The 21,021-nt window shown below is 40.4% G+C and overlaps 1 protein-coding gene across 1 annotated transcript in view; it reads left to right on the top strand.

Annotated features, from left to right (window-relative positions):
* Positions 1-21,021, top strand: part of HYDIN (HYDIN axonemal central pair apparatus protein) — a 334,542-nt gene that overhangs the window by 11,114 nt on the left and 302,407 nt on the right. Inside the window, exons 4-5 of the mRNA XM_077756337.1 lie at positions 2,189-2,323; positions 14,086-14,285. Of these exons, the coding sequence (XP_077612463.1) occupies positions 2,189-2,323; positions 14,086-14,285 (335 nt within the window). The remainder of the gene's footprint in view (positions 1-2,188; positions 2,324-14,085; positions 14,286-21,021) is intronic.

Genomic DNA, 21,021 nt, shown 5'->3' with positions numbered 1-21,021 from the left:
GCATGTGTCAGTTTTGTCTGCCCGACGGCACTCACTTCTCATGGGTAACCCAACACCTCTTGCGTAGGTGCTGCTGCACTGATGGACCTCGTGAAAGGAGGGTTCCCCTCCAGGGAAAGTCCAGCTACTCAAAGCAGATAGACTTCTCTAGGCTAGGCAGGTTTGTTCATGGGTGAGTGTCTCTCAAGACCTTTGTACTAGGTAGCTAATATAAGCCTGCTTCTCTGCTTCCTTAGTTCATGGACTTGTAAAGAACTGCTGGGATAGAATTTCTGTGCTTTTCACTATTTATTTGCTTCCTCAGTGGCATTGAATATAAACTACAGAGCCCATTTGGTCATTATTTCTCTATCTTTCTCACACACAAGATGAGAGTAAGTTATGAGCACTGTACAAGCCAGAGCACAACTGTACTTGGGGTATAATTATTAGCACCCAGACCCTAGTTTCAAACTCATCTGTCTCTCTGCAGACCTTGGGTAAGTCACTTCACTTCTCCGGGCCATGAGGATACTAATAGCACCCATTTCAGTAGGTTGTTTGGAATATTAAATGAAATAATGCTTGTAAAGTATTCAGCTCAGCACCTGTCGCATAGGAAGCACTAAACCAATATTATTGTTCTTATTTCTAGAGTTGTTGGTGTTTTCCTTTCTAGTTTTTTAATCCATAATTATGCTCTTACCAAAAGTATTCCCAGAAAGCTTATGTAGTATCATTCTGCACATTGTAAATGACACTGCACATTCCCCCTACCAGCCATGCCCGTTGAGCTCCTATCAGATTTGCACACATCTCTTCCCTGCCTCCCCACTGTCTAGTCTTAAGATTAGCCTTAAATTTGATCTCTCTGCATTTCTTCTTCCCTTGCCCATCTGGATTTCAGTTTTGAGAGGTTGTGGGGGTTCTTTTGTTCTCATTTTTTCCCTGAGACTTCTCATTCATACTTAACTATATTCACTTTCTTTTGCCCCCTTCAGAGTCTGAAAAAAAAAGTCTTTTCCCTTTTCTTGTGTTCCTAGAACCTCTAGGTTCTCCTTAACGTTTGTTATTTCCTTTATCGCTTAGACTGTCTTAGATAAACAGAGATGTGTGCTCCGGGCAAGGCAAGCAGAACAGAGGAGGACTTGAAGAGAATGGAACTGTCTGAAGCCACTCTGACACTGGCCTGGGAACCCTGTGCTGCTTGCTGTATGTTCTTGTGCACAGTGGTATCTACTTAGGATAGTCCCAAGAGGGAAGGTGGAGTGAAGCTGGGACAGGGCAAAGCTATAGCACCAAGGATGAGTGTCTTGTTCCCCACCTGTAGAATGGAGGTCATAATGAAGCTCAGAGGTTATTGAGAGGATTAAGCAGCTCATCATGTATGGTGGATGGTCCATAGCAGGAGAGCAGTAAGTGTGATTCCTTCTCCCAGAGCAGTTCTTAAACGAGGAGAAATACAGCTGATATCTACCCTATGGGTGGGGTTTTACCTGATCAAGCAGTGCCCCTTCTAACATGTCACATTTACTTATTTTTTTTACAAATAGTTTATTGTCAAATTGGTTTCCATATAACACCCAGTGCTCATCCCCACAAATGCCCTCCTCCATGCCCATCTCCCCCCTGCCCCCCACATCCATCAGTCCTCAGTTTGTTTCTCACCATTCAAGAGTCTCTCATGGTTTGCCTCTCTCCCTTTCCCCCACCATTTCCTCCCTTCTTCTCCCCCATGGTCCTCAGTTAAGTTCCTCCTAATCCTTCTATATGTGCAAACATATGATATTTGTCCTTCTCTGCCTGACTTATTTCGCTCAGCATAACACCCTCAAGGTCCATCCATGTTGCTACACATGGCCAGATTTCATTGTTTCTCATTGCCATGTAGTATTCCATGGTATAGATAAACCACATCTTCTTGATCCACATCCATTGATGGACACTTAGGCTAACATGTCACATTTAAATGATAAAATGAACAAAGGCTTGCAGTAATGATAAAAGTGAATAATAATTTTAAAAAATTAAAGCTCAAATGCACTGAATGAGTCATCTCTTCTCACAATTAAGGAGACAGAAGTTAACCTTGATCTAGGTCGAAGCTGGTAAGTAGTAGATGGAGATTTCCTGGTGGACTCCAAAGCCTGTGCTTTTGCTTCTGCTTTTCCACAGGCAGAGTGGCCATCATGGTGTGTTTTTCTTGCAGATTCCAAGGATGGTGAAAGTTGTTGAAGAAAGTTCACCATACTTTAAAGTAATCAGCCCCAAAGACATTGGCCACAAAGTAGCTCCAGGAGTGCCATCCACATTCCGAGTCCTCTTCACTCCGGAGGAGAACAAGGTAAGAAAGTAGTTGAATACTTGCCGCTAGCAGTTTGCAATTCTGAACATTCTTGGATGCGTTGGTAATGGTGCTGTTAGTGGTATTGGTTGTGGTGTTGGTAGTCATGTTGCTGATGGTGTTGGTGGCAGCGGTGTTGTTGTTGAGGGTGGTGTTGTTGGTGTTGATATATTAGTGGTGATGCTGGTGATGGTGGTTAGAGTGGTGGTCAGGATGGCTGAGAGAAGGGGATAGTCCACCCCTGAGAATGAGGGAAGAATCATCAACCATAGCTGAGGGCTTACACAAGCTGTCAGCAGCCAGGGTATAAAGAAGGGTAATATTTCTGGGTGCTCTGCCAACCCCCTCCCCTACCTCAGAATATTTATATTTGACTGTCAGCCACAGGGTCACCAAAAAGGAACAGGTGCGGTCCAGATACGGTGAGCTGAGGCAAAGCATAAAGATTATGGCTTCTTGGAAGTTTGGGATTGTAGTTAGTTGCATCCCTCCTCCCTGGATTCTAACTAGTTCAGGAAAGAGACCCAAGATCCAAATATTGATCACAGTATCAGTCTCATTAATGGCAAAGAATGTGGCCAGTACCTGAGGCCTGGACAGGGTGTCCTCCACCCCAGTGACTGGTAGATAAGTGGCCCTGAAGGGCTGACATGTGGATAGCTCCACCCACGCTTGAATGGAGCATCTCGAGCTGAGAGCAGAGACCAGCCTGATATGCTTAGCCCTGTCTGCACCTAGGCTGCTAAAAAGAGCCTGAGTTTGAAAAGAGGCCTTTCCCTGCAGCACCATTCCAGATGTGGGGAAGCCAGTCCATTCTGAAGCCCTTCTAAGTTATAGAAATTCCACTTCCTCCTGGAAGGAAGGACCAGTTATGGGGGACTGAGAATGGAGGCTTCCTCCCTAGCCCTTTTCCAGGAGTGCAAAACTGTAAATTGAGCTTTCTTCTCTGTGGGCTGAAGTAGGGACTTGTGAGGAGGAGGAAAGGAGTTTTACCAGCATAATCGAAGGAGTCAGGATGAAAAACAAGACTCAAATAAACATAACAAAATGTCAGGTTATATATGGTGTTAATGGTGTGTGTGCTTATCTGTTTTGCACGATTAGGGTTAGAATCAAAAAAGCATGATAGAGACACAAAGTACTAGCTTTGAATCCTTGCGTCTTCATCACTAATACAAGTCAGCTGCTGTTAATGCCATGACTAGTGTCTTGTTACTATTGCTGCTGTTACTTTTCTGGAGAGCAGGGATAGAGAATATAATGTGGTCTGCCAGGCATGTATCACTGTAGTGAGTGGTTAGAAATTCTTTTAGAATAATGCTACTGTTATTATTTTGCCACTTTGTGGTATTATTATTTTATTTCTCGGGTTGTGCTTGTGGACCTGTAATTTTGCTTGTGGTACTATTGAAATAAATGAAAAGATAAATAGCTCCAGAAGTAGTGGTGATGGTGGTTGGGGGGTTGACGTTACTGTTGTTGTTACATGTTATCNCCCCCCCCCCCTTTCCTGCAGTGTCTGAATCTGAATACTGTCTGTGAAGAGAATGGTATTTGGATTGAGTTTGGTTATGAAATTCCTACACTGTCATTTCAGTAGGAAGATGATTAGAAGCCTTTGTGCAGCTTGAAATATAGAAATATAAGGCTTGCTGGTTTTGCGGACTTGGATTTCCTTAATTTTTTTCCTGTGCTGGAGAAAATATGTCTTCAGTTGGATAACTGTTGTTCTACCTGTAGGTAGCCTGGCTGAGAAATGGACACATGGAACTTTCTTAGGAGATGTAATATTTTATATTGTGATAAGTGTGTGGGGTATGTAGATTAATTCATTTGTTAAACTTATACTTTTAATACTTATGCTTTCTAATATATCTAAAATTTACCTTAAAAACTATCAAATAACAACAGTGGAAGGAGGAAAAGGGGGTTAGATGGAGGTATAGAGGAAGCCAGAATGGCAGAATGTTAATATTTGTCGAATCTGGGCTGTGGGTACATGGGATTTGTTATACTCATTTGTTTTCTTTGTGTATGTTTAAAACTTTCCCTAATCAAATGCTAAAAACAAAGTGAAAGACTTTATTACTGCCTATGTGTATAGCAAATAAATAATTGAAATGTATCTTAGGTATGTTGTGTTTATTATATAAATATGAAATGTTAACATTCCTATTGAGGGTTATTACTTTGCTGTATTTTATGCCTGCTTATCTTACTCCTTGTTTTTTTATTCCCGCTTAACCTTTCACCAACACTGCCTGTCTATTGGGAAACCTATAATTAAAAAAAAATTAAGTTGTAAGTTGTTTTGCTGTTTCTTCTAAGGATTTGAAAGTTCTCAAAGGCTACATGCATGTATGAGGAGACAGAGAGTGAGAATACTGGTTGCCTATGAGAAATTTAAGTATTCAACTTCAGGTACCTTAAGATTTTGTGTTGGATTTGGACTCTAAGCTATAATAAAATTTACAGAATATGTTTCTCTAGAACAAAGTGATTTCTCCTTCTGCTGACTGTCTTGGATGGTGAGAATTTGGGGAAGCGCCTGCTGCTAGTTTTGGTCCCCTTTTCCTGCAGAGATCCCGTTATCCTTGCACCACAGCAGGGCCCCACCCTCGGTTTCTTCCAGCCGTTTGGTCATCTGCATTCACTCACTGTTGGAAAGCCAGTAGAGCCATGCACAGAATGACCAGCTAGGATTACCCATGCTGCCTTTAGTGCTGCTCCAGAATGTAGCAGAGGACTCAGATTTATTTTAGGAAAAATAGAAGTCAGTCTTTTCACTCTGTCACTTTTTCTTCAGTTGGCTAAATTGATAGCCAATGTACGTATGTATTTTTTCTTCCTTATCCCCTGCTGATCTGAGCACACTCCATTCTCATTTACCCTCCTCACATCTGGAGGGTGAGATCTGTAAATTGCAGCATGCCACAGCTTAATAAGCCAGTACCCTTTCAATTGGATTTTCAGCACCCATGTATATTAGTATGTCAAAGATGATAATGTAATTTACATTTTTTTCCTGTCATCTTTTAATATGGCTTCCTGGGGATTTAACTTGTTAAGAATGCCAAGTGCTCAGATAACAGGTGCAGCAGATTCACTTTGGCTTTCCTTATCTCTTCTTGTCACAGAGACATTTTAAAAAATGATTGGATATGTTATTAACCTAATAATCCTAGTGTATGTCAATGTGGTAGAAATAGAAGTCAGTGTTATCATAACACTATAAAATTCTGGAGCCTGGCACTTTTTTTGACCTCTTAAATTTGTATCTTTACTATTAAAGGCAGAATGAAAAATACTAGGCTTTTGTAGGAAAGCAAAACTGTGTATTTTCTCGGATTTAAGAAAGCATCTGTTTACTATAGAATTGTCATATGGAAATGACCATGGTGGTTTGAAGAATAATTTTATTGCTCAGTTATGTTTTAAGGAAATATATAACTTGTGGTTAAAATAGTTTTCTTGTTTTGTTACCATGTAATTTAACAATTGTGGTCCAGGAAGACTAGAAAATGCTACCATATTTTATGTTATCTAAATGTACAATGATAATGAACTATATGGCCATCATTTTTAATTAAATTGTGGACACCATAAAATTTTCCACAGGTAACAATTTTGGTTGGCAAACATTATGATAGAGATTTTGTCTTCTTCCTGCATGGAATTAGCCTTCCCTAAGCCTGTCTGGGTCGCCCCTGTCATCGAGGTGCCTAGCACAATGCCTGACAAATAAGCATGTGGTAAATATTTGTTGAGTAAGATAAGTAAGTAAAAGTTAATCTCAAGAAAATATAAGAAGATTTCTTCAACTTGAGGATGGCCTACAGATAATAAAAGCAAGAGCATATGAAAAGGGCTCAAGTATCTTTTTGTGCCATGAATGTATTAGATGTTAACTTCTTCTTGTTTCTCTCCATTTAATTTCATATCCTCAGTGAGTCTATGTGACTACTTTTTTAGCATTCTGGATGTGATAAATATCATTTCATAATAAGGCTAATGAGAATGTTGGAAATTCTCTTTATGAAGAACTCTTGATAGTTTAGTACCCAAATAAAGATATTAAAAATGAGTAATATTCTTTCATTCACTCTGTGCCAGGCCTACTTGTATGAGCCAGGATCCATTGGAGAAGAAAACAAGCTTTGGCCTTCATGGAGCTTATGTTCCTCATAAATAATGAGCAGATGTGTAATTTAATGTCAAATATTGGCATGATAGAGAATAGAGAGTGATGGGCTCCTGTTTGTTTTCAGTAGAAGGATCAGGGAAGACTTCTATAAGAGGCAGCATTGAGCAGAGAACCAAATTAAGCCATGCAAAGACCTGAGGGAAGATTTTTGTCAGGGAGAGGGAATAGCAAGTAGAAAGGTCTGTGACTGAAGCACGCTTGACAGCAGGTGCAGAGAAGTGAGGAAGGCATGTAGCTGGAGTGGAGGAACCTGCTGGAAAATGGTAGGAGACCAGGATGCAGAGGGCAAAGTCATGAAGGGTCATAGAAGCCATGCAAAATGGGATAGGAAGCCACTGAAAAAGTGTAAAAAATACTGTGATTATGGAAGCTTGCACCTTACGTAAAGCCAGAACGAACTGTCATCATCCAGATTTTCAAGTTATCAGCATATGACCAATCTTGTTTCATCTATCCTGCTCCTGCTCAGAGGATTTTTTAGTTAAGTCCCATACATCATATTATTTCATCTGCAAGTACTTCATTATTTGTCTCTGAAAGATAAGGACCTTTTAAAAAGTTAACATAACCACAATACCACTATCATGCCTAAAAAATGACAGTATCATCAAATATCCAGTCACTATTCATATCTCCCTAGTTTAAATATATACTTATTATATGTGTTTATATATACTTATTTATATATATAAATACATATTTAAATATGTATATTATATATATTCTTGACCTCTTAAATTTGTGTCTTTACTATTAAAGGGAGAATGAAAANTTTTTGTACTTAAGAAAGCATCTCTTTACTATAGAATTGTCATATGGAAATGACCACGGTGGTTTGAAGAGCAATTTTATTGCTCATTTATGCTTTAAGGGAATATATAACCTGTGGTCAAAATAGTTTTCCTGGTTTGTTACTATGAAATTTAAAGACTGTGGTCTAAGAAGACTAGAAAAATGCTATCATATTTTATGTTATCTAGGTTATATATATATATATATATAGTATTTATTTTGTGTTTAGTGTTTTTTAGTGTTTATTTTTGAGAGAGAGAGAGACAGAGAGTGAGCGTGAGTTGTGGAGAGGCAGAGAGAGAGGGAGACACAGAATCCATAGCAGGCTCCAGGCTCCAAGCTGTCAGTACAGACCCCAAAGCAGGACTTGAAATCACAATGAGATCATGACCTGAGCCGAAGTCAGATGCTTAACTGACTGAGCCACGCAGGCGCCCCCAGGAAATCTGGTTTTTATATGTTAAGTTGGATTTTCACTTTAGACACCCAAGTGGAAATACCAAATAGGCAGCTAGGCACAATTATCTATGGCAAAAGGGAGATGTTGGCTACAGATGTAGATTTGAAAATCATGTGAAAGATAACACTTTCCACCAAGGGGTGGATGAGGTGGTGTGGAGAGTGAGTGTACATAAAGGAGGGGTTGGGAAAAGGAGGATGACACTAAGAGGAAGGGGGGGTAATGAAGTAGGAGGAAAACCAGAAGATTACAGTGCCCTGGAATCGCAAATGGATACAGTATTTCAAAAAGGAAGGAGAGATCAACTTTGGATTATGTCCGAAGCTATGAAAAGTAGAATAAAATAAGGATGTGGAATTAGCCATTGGCTTTGGCAAGGCCATAAGTGACCTTGGCAGGAAGAGATTCTGTGGAATGTTGTGTAGACACCTAATGGGATGAGTTGAAGAGAGAATGGACAGCAAGGATGTGGTGATATTGAGTATAAATAATATCTGTGAGCAGTTTTGCTGTAAAGGGCAATTGGAAAAATGGGGCTGGAGGTGGCTGTTGGGCTCAAAAGTAGATTATTTAATATTTAAGAGGAAGCTATTTATGCGGATGTGTGAATGTTCAGTAAAGAGGGAACGTTGATGTTTCAGGAAAATCACGGAGTGAGCTAAAAGGATTGAGATCTAATATACAAGGACAGGGTTTGACCTTAGAAACAGGAGTGAAGGCAGAGTACAGTGGTATAGGTATAGGTGGATTAGTAGATCTAGGGGTAACATGGAAAGCAAAAAGTTACAGAGGAAATTAATTACCTTAAGTGGATAACTTCTACATGAATCATGAAGTAACCACATTATCATTGTACACTAAGGACAAAAATGGTCAAAATAAATTTGGAAGTCTCAAGTCTCTTTTCACACCAAAGGTCAGAGGTCATTCTCTTTGATTAGATGGAGAAATATAGCTGCTGCTAGGAAGCTGAGACCCAGCTAAGTCAAAAGAAGAGTCAGAGTGGTAGAGGATAAGGCCCGTGGTGCCTAACCAGTCTCATTTTTAAACTGATTAGGACTTCAGAGCTGAATATTCTCTTTCGAAGGATGTGTTTCTGATTGAGAAGATACTATATAATAAATATTTTAACCAGTTGGGGAATTTATAACATTTTCTGGGGATACCAAGTATTAAATTCACTGAGTCCTAATCAAATCTAGTTCTAGTTTTGCTCTGTGTGAGCCATTCTCCCATCAAGTGTAGGAGTGGAGAAAAGGCAAAGAGAAAAAAAAAGGGTTGTGAGGGTTTAACCACTTTGGCCATGCTTGCCTTTGTCTCAAGGGTCATTTGCTGCAGGAGATGATACCATTTTCCTTTGCCTGAGACTTTAAAGGACAGAATTATTGCCGTGTTTGCTTTCTATCCTGGAGCTAATGTAAAATCAAGATTCATTTTTTTCCATTTCTCAGAAAGTTAGATCTTCCATTTTCATATTCTGTTGCTGATTTTTTAAAGTTTGGGGGTAGGCATGTTTGAAGGAAGGCAAATGGACAAAAAGTAGACTGGATGTTTCATCTGGAGAGCATTTTTATAAAGGATAAGATTTTAGGATAGAAAGTGATTCGTGTCTCTCACAGTAGAGGGGAAAGAGCTTGGAATAAATATTTTGGCTCTGAACAGTGACCTAATTGCTCTGAATCTAAATACAATGGAAGGGAGTATATAAACTAAAGTAATTGCTTAGCTTGAAGGCTGACAGAGCCTCCCCAGGCATTGCATCTGAATTAATTTTAAGCCAGTAGAGCAATATATAATTGTATATTACATAATCTAACATAGTCATATTAAATACAGAACTTCAGAGATTAGAATACATTTTTATGGAGTTTAAAGAATTCCTTCATATTCTTTTATGACTATGTGAATTGATTATGAAAAAAAAACCATGTAATTCAGATCGAACTTTAAATCTTCCTCATTTGAAATTTCAAAAGGTTTGAAAACAACTCTGTGAATATTTCAATTAGCCTCCTAAACTACTTTAAGCTGTCTTCAATTCCTCATAGAACAAAGCAGAGAACATGTAAATAGAGAATAAAATAAAACAAATTACTTTGGGATCACCTCTCATTCTGGATTCAGTAGCATCTTTTGTTCTTTCTCTCAAATCCTCAGTTAATATTAAGTTTCCACATATGCCAGTAGCTTTCTACTTCCTAATTCCCCACGAAACCTTTCCTTGCTGAGTTTGATCCACTAAGAAAAAATGAAAACAGTATTCTCTCTTTAGGATTCTGATGTAATCAGACTAGGCTATTTTGTTGGTGAATTCTGTGGGGTTTTCTAGGATCAAGTATGCTTAATGTAATTTGTACTCCCTTATGTCTGAATAGCATAATTTTTGAGCCTGGTATTACCGTCTAGAAACCAGAATTAGTTGAGGAGCTAAGAGTCCAATAACTCAATTTTAATACATTTCATGAATACTGTCGATTAATTTTTATTACTTGTTACTACCTTAAGAACTTTTCATTTGCCAATTCCTGTTTCCGGGAATAATCCATTCCTAGATCTCACCTCACTGGCTCCTTTTGCCATTCAGGTCTCCATCCAAAGGTCACCTCCTCAGGAAGTCCTGCTTGGTTGTTCTCACCTAAAGCAGCCCCTTCCAACATTATAACTCTACCGTGTTTTATTTTCTTCAAAGCTCTTGTTGCTTTCTGAAATTGTCTTGTATTACTGTTATTATCATCAGGGTTATCATATTATTATTCTCACAATAAGAGGAAACAAGTTGAGTTTTTCCCATATGCCTTATACAAATTATTGTATTTAATACAACATTTTAATGACAACTAACGTTTAAGGAGTGCTTACAACTCACCAAATGCTGGATGAAGCATTTACTACCCTCGGCTAGGTCATTGTCCTCTCTGCTTGGACTGTTGCAGGGGCTTCCTAAGTGGCCTCGCTTTTCTTCTTTTAGCCTTTTAGAGTTCACTGCCCACATGGCAGCTAGTGATCTTTCTAAAACATAAGTCAGGTCCACCATGATCAGGTTTCAGCATCAGCATGCTTTTGGCCATCTTCGGGTCCCAACTAGCTTATAAGGTCTGGTGTGATCTGGCCCCTACAACCTCCCTGTCGGGTCTCTAACCTTTCCTGACCTCTGGCCACTAGCTCCAAATCATCCTTTGCCTAGAGTGCCATCCATCCGCACATGGTTTGGGTTTCATTTCTCTCAGATCTCTGCTGAAATGTCACTGCTCATGGAGGCCCTTTCACATGCCATGTGGAAAAGCAAGCGATCACTCTCCATCCCCTCCTGATACTTCATTTTCCACCACTCACTACTGCCCAACATTGCATTACTCATTTCTGTGCTCTCAGCAAATATTTTTGAATGGTTACTGTGTCCTAGGCCCTGTTCTAGGCACTGGATATATGAAATTAATACAGTGGATAGAGTCCCTGTTGATGTTGGAGATTTTAGGGGCAGGCATATGGTAGACTCAACAAATAGGTAAAATATATGCTATGTTGGATGCTTTGGGAAACTAAAGCAAGAGGAAAGGCTGGGTAGTGATACACAGTAGGCGGAGGAGTAAGTTTAAAATACGGCTGTTAGGGAGGCCTCAGTGAACAGTGAGCAGTGAGCCTTACAAAGTCTTGAAGGAGGTGAGGGAGTGAGCTATATGAGTGACTAGAGGGAAGTGTGTTCTGCACAGAACGAATATTGGGTTTGAAGGCTCTGGAGGAGGAGCAGTTGTAGCATGTTTGAAGAGCAGCAAGGACACCTGTCGTGGAGCAGAGTGAGCAAGTGGGAGAGAAGCTGTGGCCGGAGAAGTGACAGGGGTGCCAGCTGTAGCATTCACGGGCCTCACCCTGGGTCACTGAGCAGAGGAACAAGCTGAGCCAGACCCCTTGGGCCTTGTGTGCAAAACAGACTGTAAGGAAACAAGGGCTGAAGTAGAATACACTCTGCCCAGGAAAAATAGGAGTGGCTGGGGCCAGGCGGCAGGACAGAGATGAGAAATAATCATGGTCTGGATGTGTTTGGAAGGTCAGTTCTACAGAATTTACTAAGAAATGAGAAATAGAGTAATCAGGAATGCCTCATTCCAGGGTTTTAAGTTCAGGCCCCTGGAACGATGGAGGTAGCAGTACTGAGACAGGGAGGCAGTGAGGAAACAGGCCATGAGCAGGACTCAGATGGCATTGTGGAGCCTTTGTGGGTATGAGAAAAAGGCTTCCCCTCTGGGCAGATGCAGTTGGAGCGAGTAGAACGCTGGATTTCATTCCCAACCCTCCTCAACAGGGCGTCTGTGCCAAACTGCAGGCAGTGGCATTAATCGGCTTAAGTTTGTGATGAACATCCAGTGAGATGCTAACTGGGCAGCTGGGTGAGAGTCTGGAGTTCAGGGAGACAGAGAGACTGCAGGTGCACAGCGCTTGTTACATGAGCATTCCTGGCTCTTTTATCTTTATTTTTATATGTCTTACATTGTATATTAGATATGCTTAATTAACTTTCCATGATCTCCATGGTTATGTAGGCTTGAAGTGCTCTATGTCTGTGTTTCCTGCTTCATTGTATTTGCACACCGAGCTCCGTACCTGGTCCCTGAACACTTAACATGGTTGAATAGATAAATGAATCAAGAAGACCAGTACTTTATACTCATCCTGTGGGTTACATGGGATTGAGTGCATGGCTAGGTTTATACATCAATCTATATGTCTCACATCCCCATTCCCACTCTATGCCGAAAGGTTAAAGCCAGTTTTTCTAAAACCTCCAGCTTTTAATACTATTTACTACATGGTTACTGAAGGGACATTTAGATTCAATGTGGACTTTACATTTACCATGTTGCCTTGCTGCTAAATGATGGGAAAGCTTAAAATGAAAAAAAAAAAAAAAAAGCCTGGTTTAGATAACAAATTCTTCTCATAGCAACTTCTGAGACTCTGGTCTGTTCTTGAGGGGACTATTAATACTTCCCTTTTATATTTACTTTTGTTTGTTGGTGAGAATTCCATTTTCACTTTTTCTTTGGTACACTGAGGATAAGAATTCTATTTTTCTATCTTATGAAATGACACAAAGGGGCAACTTAATTGACCATTTCTGTTGCATTTAAATCCAACACTAGGGAAGATAAATTCCTTGGACCTCAGCATTTTTATTTAGAATGATCAGTGATGGCTTTGCATGAGAGATAAGGTTTAAACTGGGCCATATATCAGTTATTTATTGCATATAGTAGCAGACCACTCCCAAATTCATTGGTTTCAAATAATAAATATTATTGCTCACAAGACTCTGGTTCAGCTAGTCTTGACTGGTCCCACTCATGTGTTAGGTAAGCACTGCTATTCATCTGGGTCGGGCTGTCTCACACATCTGAGGCTGTACACTGGTCTGGCATGGCTTATATGTCTGGAACATCTGGGCTCTCATCCTGCAATAAGCTGGATAGCGTTTATTCAAATGGCAGTGGCAGGGTTCCAAGACCAAGACTAGAAATGCCCAAGACTTCCTGAGGCCTCAGCTTAGAACTGGCACAGCATAATTTCTGCCACATTCCACTGATCAAAGCATGGGATGGAGAAATAGACCACAATCATGATGGAGAAGATGCAAAGTCATGTTGGGGATCATGGACTTAGAGAGACCATAAATTGGAACCATTAATATAATGACTTGAAGGATAAATAGGGTTAGAAGGACGATGTGAGGAACCGGTGTGAACTTCCTCTGATCTAAAGACAAATGTGGCTCAGGGGCCTGGGTGGCTCAGTTGTTAAGCATCTTACTTTGGCCTGGGTCATGATCTCATGGTTTGTGAATTTGGGTCCCACATTAGGTGAACTTGAGCCCCACTTTGGGTGAGCCCTGGTTCTCTCTCTCTTTCTCTCTCCCTCTGCCTCTCCTGAGATTCTCTCTCTCTCTGTCCCCACTCTGCCCCCTCTGCTCACTTGCACCCTCTCTCTCTCTCAAAAAAAAAAAGAAAAAAAGAAAAGAAAAGAAAAAAGAAAAGAAAACTTGACCCTTGACTGGCTTCCATCCTATCTCACTAATATCTGGAAAACACATGAAGCATAAACTTCTCCATTGACTTGTACGCATTGACACGTGAACGGTTCTTTCTCTCAGAAAAGAATATCTCATTGAACGCACATCTATAATTGTCTTGAGGAGCTTCCATGGAATACATTAAGTTGTTTTGCAAGGTAGCTGGCATATGGCCATATTTCTTGCACAGTTATCTTGATCATGTTGGCATTTCCATAAATAACAATTGTACCCTTCTCTTGTAGGATTATGCCCATATGTTGACCTGCATAACAGAAAGAGAAAAGTTTATTGTACCCATCAGAGCTAGAGGTGCACGAGCCATCCTAGATTTTCCTGACAAGCTGAATTTTTCCACTTGCCCTGTCAAATACAGCACGCAGAAGATTCTGCTGGTACGAAACATTGGCAACAAAGATGCTGTGTTTCACATCAAAACTCATAGGTATGCATTCCTTCAGTTCTTGGTTTTGATTGATTATAGCTAAATCGAGTCAGCACAAGTAATTTGCTGGACTAGCAGTCAGGGCGGAACTGCTTGTTACCATCTTCAGTTGCAAGGCTGGGAGACCGTACTAACATAGGGCAAACTTCTTCAGTCCAAGAGGAAACCCAAATTCAAGGTTAACATCCAACAATGGATGTTTTTCCTTAATGCTGATAAAAGTCTTTCTAATTTAGCATAGAGAAATCTATTAATAAACATATGTGTTTTGACGGGGAATATTATTACTGGCTGTATATCTGTTTTCTATTGCTAATGTAGCAAATTATTACAAACTTACCAGATTAAAGCAACAAATTTATTATCTGATATTTCAATTGACCAGAAACCTCACTGGATCAAAATTAAAGTGTGGGTGGGGCTGTGTTCTTTTCTGATAGCTCCAGGGAGAATCCATTTCTTTGCCCTTTCCAGCTTCCAGGGCCACCCACATTCCCTGGCTTGCGTGCCACATTCCTTGGCTGAAAAAAAAAATGGGGTAAAGTGTAGTAGCCCCTTCATAGGATTGTTGTGAGGAATAAATGAATGGATAAATGTAACCTACTGGCATACAGTGGGCGCCTGGCTGGTTTGGTCTGTAGAGCACATGACTCTTGATCTCAGGGTCATGAGTTCAAGCCCCATGCTGAGTATAGAGTTTACTTTGAAAATAAATAAATAAACTGCTGGTACATAGAAAGTGCTATGTAACAAATGATTGTTGTTGTTTTCATCAGATGAACTACTGTCAGCGTGGTAGGCAGAATAATGACTCCCCAAGTATATCTAATGTCCTAATCCCTAGAACCTGTGACTATATAATGTTACATGGCAAAGGGTGATTTGGGCTGCAGATATCATTAAGGCTCCTAATCAGCTGACCTAAAAATGGAGGATATCCTGGATTATCTGGATGGGCCCAGTGTAATTACAAGGGTCCTTTATTTTTATTTTTTTATTTATTTTTTTATTGTCACATTAGTTTCCACATAACACCCAGTGCTCATCCCCACAAGTGCCCTCCTCCATGCCCATCCTCCCTCCCCCCCACATCCATCAGTCCTCAGTTTTTGTCCACATTCAAGAGTCTCTCATGGTTTGCCTCTCTCCCTTTCCCCCACCATTTCCCCCCTTCTTCTCCCCCTTGTTCCTCAGTTAAGTTCCTCCTAATCCTCCTATACATGCAAACATATGATATTTGTCCTTCTCTGCCTGACTTATTTCGCTAAGCATAACACCCTCAAGGTCCATCCATGATGCTACACATGGCCAGATTTCATTGTTTCTCTTTGCCATGTAGTATTCCATGGTATAGATAAACCACATCTTCTTGATCCATTCGTCCGTTGATGGACACTTAGGCTCTTTCCATGTTTTAGCTATTGTTGAGAGTGCTGCTATGAACATTGGGGGTACATGTGCTCCTATGCATCAGCATTTCTGTATCCTACAAGGGTCCTTTAAAATAGAAGAGTGAGGCAGAAGAATTCAGAGAGATGAGAATTAAGCAGGACTCTACCTGCACTGACCTTGAGGATGAGAACACTGAGTCATAGACTTTGTACAACTTGCTCAAGAACACATAGCTAATAAGGGAAGGAAAATAATTTATTCTGATTATTTATGGAACAGCTGTAGTGTGGTAGACACCAAAATGATGAGACAGCCCTTGCTCTTGAGGAACTCTCTTACTAGATGGGTAAGAATGATTGTCATGGGGCATATGAATAGTGGTAAATCAGTGGGGCCATAACAAGAATGACCAGCTTGGGAAGACAGGAAGTAGAAGGTCAGGTTCTTTTCTATGACTTTTTAAGAAGAAATGTATATATTGGTCTGGATTGTGAGCTCATTTTCAGAAGGTCATTATCTATGGAATCTTTTGTAGGTTTAAGGGCACATCTCCCAGAAAGGATTAGCATTTGCTTCTGCGTGGTTCTTAAAGGTTAGACCATGTAGACTTCTCTTCTGGTAATTTGTTGGCTTAAAGTTCCTGGACTGATAATGTATATTCAAACCTCAAACCTGCATAAGATACATGTCCAGAGCTATGAAATCTCTAGAGAAACTTTGTTTCCTTCACTTAAAACCAAGATAGACATTTTTCCTTGTGCTAATGGGAGAATATTTTATTTAGTCCTTTAAGTTTCCCCATGGTATCTGGGGATTTCTAACCAGTCCCCTGACTTAAAAGTCTCACAGTTTGTTTCCTGCTCCAGCAGGGGTATTAAAACCCGGGCTTCAGGTGACAGAGAAGTAGGCGGATCCTGGGCTGTCCTTGTCCCTCAAACATAGCTCTATTGAGGTCTAATCATTTGGAACATACAGGAAATCAATCTGTGGACTGTCAGAAGGATCACCACAGTGGGAGGGAGATAGCTCGGCTGGTGTGAGGTTTGTAGAAGTGAATTGGAGGAGATAAAAACAGCAGTGCTGCAAAGGGGGAGGGAACCTATCCACAGAGAGACAAAAGTGAGAAAGAGAGATGGGTTGAGAGAGTGCGGCATCAGGTTCATACAAAAGGGAAACCTCTCTGGATCATGGACTGTGGAGAGAGAAGTACTGAGTGTCACAGGTTTTTTGTTTTGTTTTTTTCAAACGGCATTTGGAGCTCAAGCTCTGAGGTTTTGGAAGTGTGCGACTTTGTCTGGAGCAGAGTTGTGGTGTGCGCTTCTGGGGAGAGGGAGGGAGCTGGCCCAGGAGTACATAGCATGGGGTGGGGATCTCCCGGGCACACTGGGAGAGAACATTCTCCTTTGTGGAATACTTCTGGAAAAGGGTATTTTGCGTGTCCAAGGACAAAAGACCGTGTAGGTGCCAACAAAAGGCCTTTCATTGGCAGGGGACAAGGCCTATGACCTTTTTGCTGCTTTTAGAGGTGCTACACCATAGATTCCTTGCACCATGCAGGCATGGGACTGTTTTTCAGGAACAGAGAACTTCAAACACAGCAAGAAGAGGCTCTACTCAAGAGACAGTCTGTGCAGTGCCAGGTCCTTTAAGACTTTGGTTTTGAATCCCAGGTGTGCTCCAAAGAAAAAATGCAGGAAAGCTATGGTGCTGAGCGAACTGACTGCCCTCACTATTCTAGGAGGGCTGCCTGAACAGTTGTGGGTGTGAGATCCCCTGTCTGGGAATGAGAGATTGGGGTAGTGCCATTTTCCCCTCAACATCAACACGGTGGGACTTGAGGGAGCAGCACAGTGGCCTCCAGTGGAGGTGGGACCCCCTTATATCAAACCCTGCCCCTCTGTCCCTGCCAACTGATTGATTACTGGGGCCCAATTGACTCTGAGCCCACAGTGGGCTTCTCCTCCAGAAGACCAGCACAGCCAGCACCCCACATGCACCAAGTGTACTGAAAATCAAGTGCTTCAAACGACATCTGCAGTTCTGGTGGAAATAGGACCAGGCTTACCTTTTTCCTGAACTTTTATCCTTCTTTTTTTTTCTTTTGGAATCAGGTTCATAGCTTCTTGTTGTTGTTGCTGTTGTTTTTTCCTTTCCTTTTCTCTTTTTATGGCTCAGTCTTCTTTTTTTTCTTTTCTTTTTCTTTGAAGTCAGGCTCATAGTTTTTTGATTCTCTGAGTTTTTTTGTTGTTTTTGTTTCTTTTCCTTTTCTCTTTTTTTGGGCTCTGGCNTCCATTCTACTACCCTATGTCTTTTGATTGGATCATTCAGCCCATTTACATTCAGTGTTATTATTGAGATATGTGGATTTAGAGTCTTTGTGTCCTTTGTGGAGTTCATGCTTGTGGTGGTGTCTCTGGTATCTTTTTTTCCTTGCAACATTTCCTTCAGAGCATCCCCCTCAGGATTTCTTGTAGGGCTGGCTTAGTGGTGACAAACTCTCTCAATTTCTGCTTATTTGGAAAGATTTTTATCTCTCCTTTTATTTTGAATGACAGGCTTGCTGGTTAGAGGATTCTTGGCTGCATATTTTTTCTGTTCATCACATTGAAGATCTCCTGCCATTCCTTTTTTCCAGGCGTATTTTAGCAAACAAGTCAAAGCATACCTAGTTATAGGTCCAAACAGTCCCCACTACAAGCAAGGAGGAACTATGCAAAAGACTAATTAGTGGAATTGAGCAGCCAAAATGCAACAGCAGAGTGCGCACAGCATACACCAGAAATACTTCCGGAAGTTCCAGGCCCTGGATAGAGTATGACCCCTTTTCAATATAGCATTACTCTCAGTTGCAGGAAACAACATGCCATTAAAAGACAGAAACGTAGCCAAAATGATAAGACAGGAGAATTCTCCCCAAAAGAAAGGTTAAGAAGAAATCACAGTCAGGGACTTGCTCAAAACAGATATAAGCAATATATCTTAACAAGAATTTAGAACAATAGCCATAAGACTACTACTTGGGCTTGAAAAAAGAATAGAAGACACTGGAGAAACCCTTGCTGCAGAGATCAAAGAACAAAAAGCTAGTCAGGCTAAAATTTTAAAAATGTTATAACTGAGATGCAAAATTGACTGGATATGGTCCCAATGAGGATCGAATAAGCAGAGGACAGAATAGGTGATATACAAGATAAAATCATGGAAAAAAATAAAGCTGAAAAGAAGCAAAGGAAAGTATTATATCATAGGGGAGACTTAGAGAACTTAGTGACTCCATAACACAAGACAATATCTATAAATAGGAGTCCCAGAAGAAGAGTGAGGAAAAGGGGGCAGAACCTTTATTTGAAAAAATTGTAGCTGAGAACTTCCCCAATTTGGGGAAGAAAACAAGCATTCAAATCCAAGAGCCACAGAAAACTCCCCTTGAAAATCAACAGAAACATGTAACACATGACATATCATAGTCAAACTTCCAAATACAAGATAAAGAGAGAAATCTGAAAGCAGCTGTAGACAATAGATCCTTACCCTACATAACGTTAAGGATCAGGACAGGACAGCAGACCTGTCCACTGAAATTTGGCAGTCCAATAGGGAGTGGACTGCATTCAAAGTGCTGAATGGGAAAAATATGCAGCAAAGAACTGTTTATCCATCAAGGCAATCATTCAGAATAGAAGGAGAGATCAAAAGTTTCCCAGACAAAAAACAAAACAAAAAGAGTTTGTGACTCCTAAACCAGCCCTGCAAGAAATTTTAAGAAGGACTCTGACTGGAGGAAAAAAAGAAATCCAAAGACTATACAAAGGACCAGAGAACATCACCAGAAACACCAAGCATACAGCTAACACAATGGCACTAAATTCATATCTTTCAGTAATCTCTGTGAATGTAAATGGACTAAATGATCCAATCAAAAGACATGGAGTATCAGAATGAATAAAAAAAAAAAAAAACTGGGGTGCCAGGGTGGCTCAGTTGGTTAAGTGTCCAACTATGGCCCAGGTCATAATCTCACAGTTTGTGAGTTCGAGCTCTGCATCGGGCTCTGTGGTGACAGCTCAGAGCCTGGAACCTGCTTTGGGTTCTGTGTCTCCCTCTCCCCTACTCCTACTCTGTCTCATTCTCAAAAATGAGCATTAAAATAAAAATTTAAAAAAACCACACCGGGATCCATCTATATGCTGCCTACAGAATACTCATTTTAATGAACTTTTTAAAATGTTTTATTTATTTCTGAGAGAGAGGGAGAGAGAGAGAGCAGGGGGCGGTCAGAAAGAGAGGGAGACACAGAATCTGAAGCAGGCTCCAGGCTCTGAGCTGGCTGTCAGCACAGGAGAGCCCGATGCGGGGCTTGAACCCACAAACCTTGAGATCATGACCTGAGCTGAAGTCGGATGCTCAACTGACTGAGCCACTCAGGCGCCCCCAGAATACTCAGTTTAGACTTAAAAACAACTGAAGATTGAAAGTGAAGGGAGGGAGAACCATCTATCCTGCTAATGGATGTAAAAGAAAGCTGGAATAGCCTTACTTACATTGACAAACTAGATTTTAAACCAAAGACTGTAACAAGAGATGAAGAAGCACATTATATGATAATTAAAGTGTCTCTCCATCAAGAAGATCTAATAATTGTAAATATTTATGCCCCAGCTTGTGAACACCCAAATATATAAATTAATAACAAACATAAAGAAACTCATTGATAATAATACTATAATAGTAGGGGACTTTATTACTCCATGTACAGTAACAGATCATCTAAGCAAAAAATCAACAAGGAAACAATGGCTTTAAATGACACACTGGACTAGATGGACTTAACAGACATTTTCAGAACATTTCATCCTAAAGAGTAGAACACATTCTTCTTGAGTGCACATGGAACATTCTCCAGAATAGATCACATACTGGGGCACAAATTAGCCCTCAATAGGTACAAAAAGATCGGGATCATACCATGCATATTTTCAGATCATATGCTATGAAAATTGAAATCAGTCACAAGAAAAAATTTGGAAAGTCCTCAAATACATGGAGGTTAAAGAACATCCTACGAAAGAATGAATGAGTTAACCAGGAAATTAAAGAAGAAATTTTAAAAAAATACATGGAAGCCAATTAAAATGAAAACATGACAGTCCAAACCCAATGAGATGTAGCAAAGGCAGTCCTAAGGGGGAAGTGTATTGTAATTCGGGCCTACCTCAAGAAGCAATCTTACACCTAAAGGATCTAGAAATAGAACATCAAGTAAAGCCTAGAGTCAACAGAAGAAGGGAAATAATAAAGATTAGAGTAGAAATAAATGACATAGGAACAACAACAACAAAACCAC

The sequence above is a fragment of the Crocuta crocuta genome, unplaced genomic scaffold, assembly GCF_008692635.1.
Source record: "Crocuta crocuta isolate KB4526 unplaced genomic scaffold, BGI_CrCroc_1.0 scaffold388, whole genome shotgun sequence".
Classification (NCBI taxonomy): Eukaryota; Metazoa; Chordata; class Mammalia; order Carnivora; family Hyaenidae; genus Crocuta; species Crocuta crocuta.
Note: the sequence above shows the minus strand (reverse complement) of the source record. Positions and strands in the feature narration are given on the sequence as shown.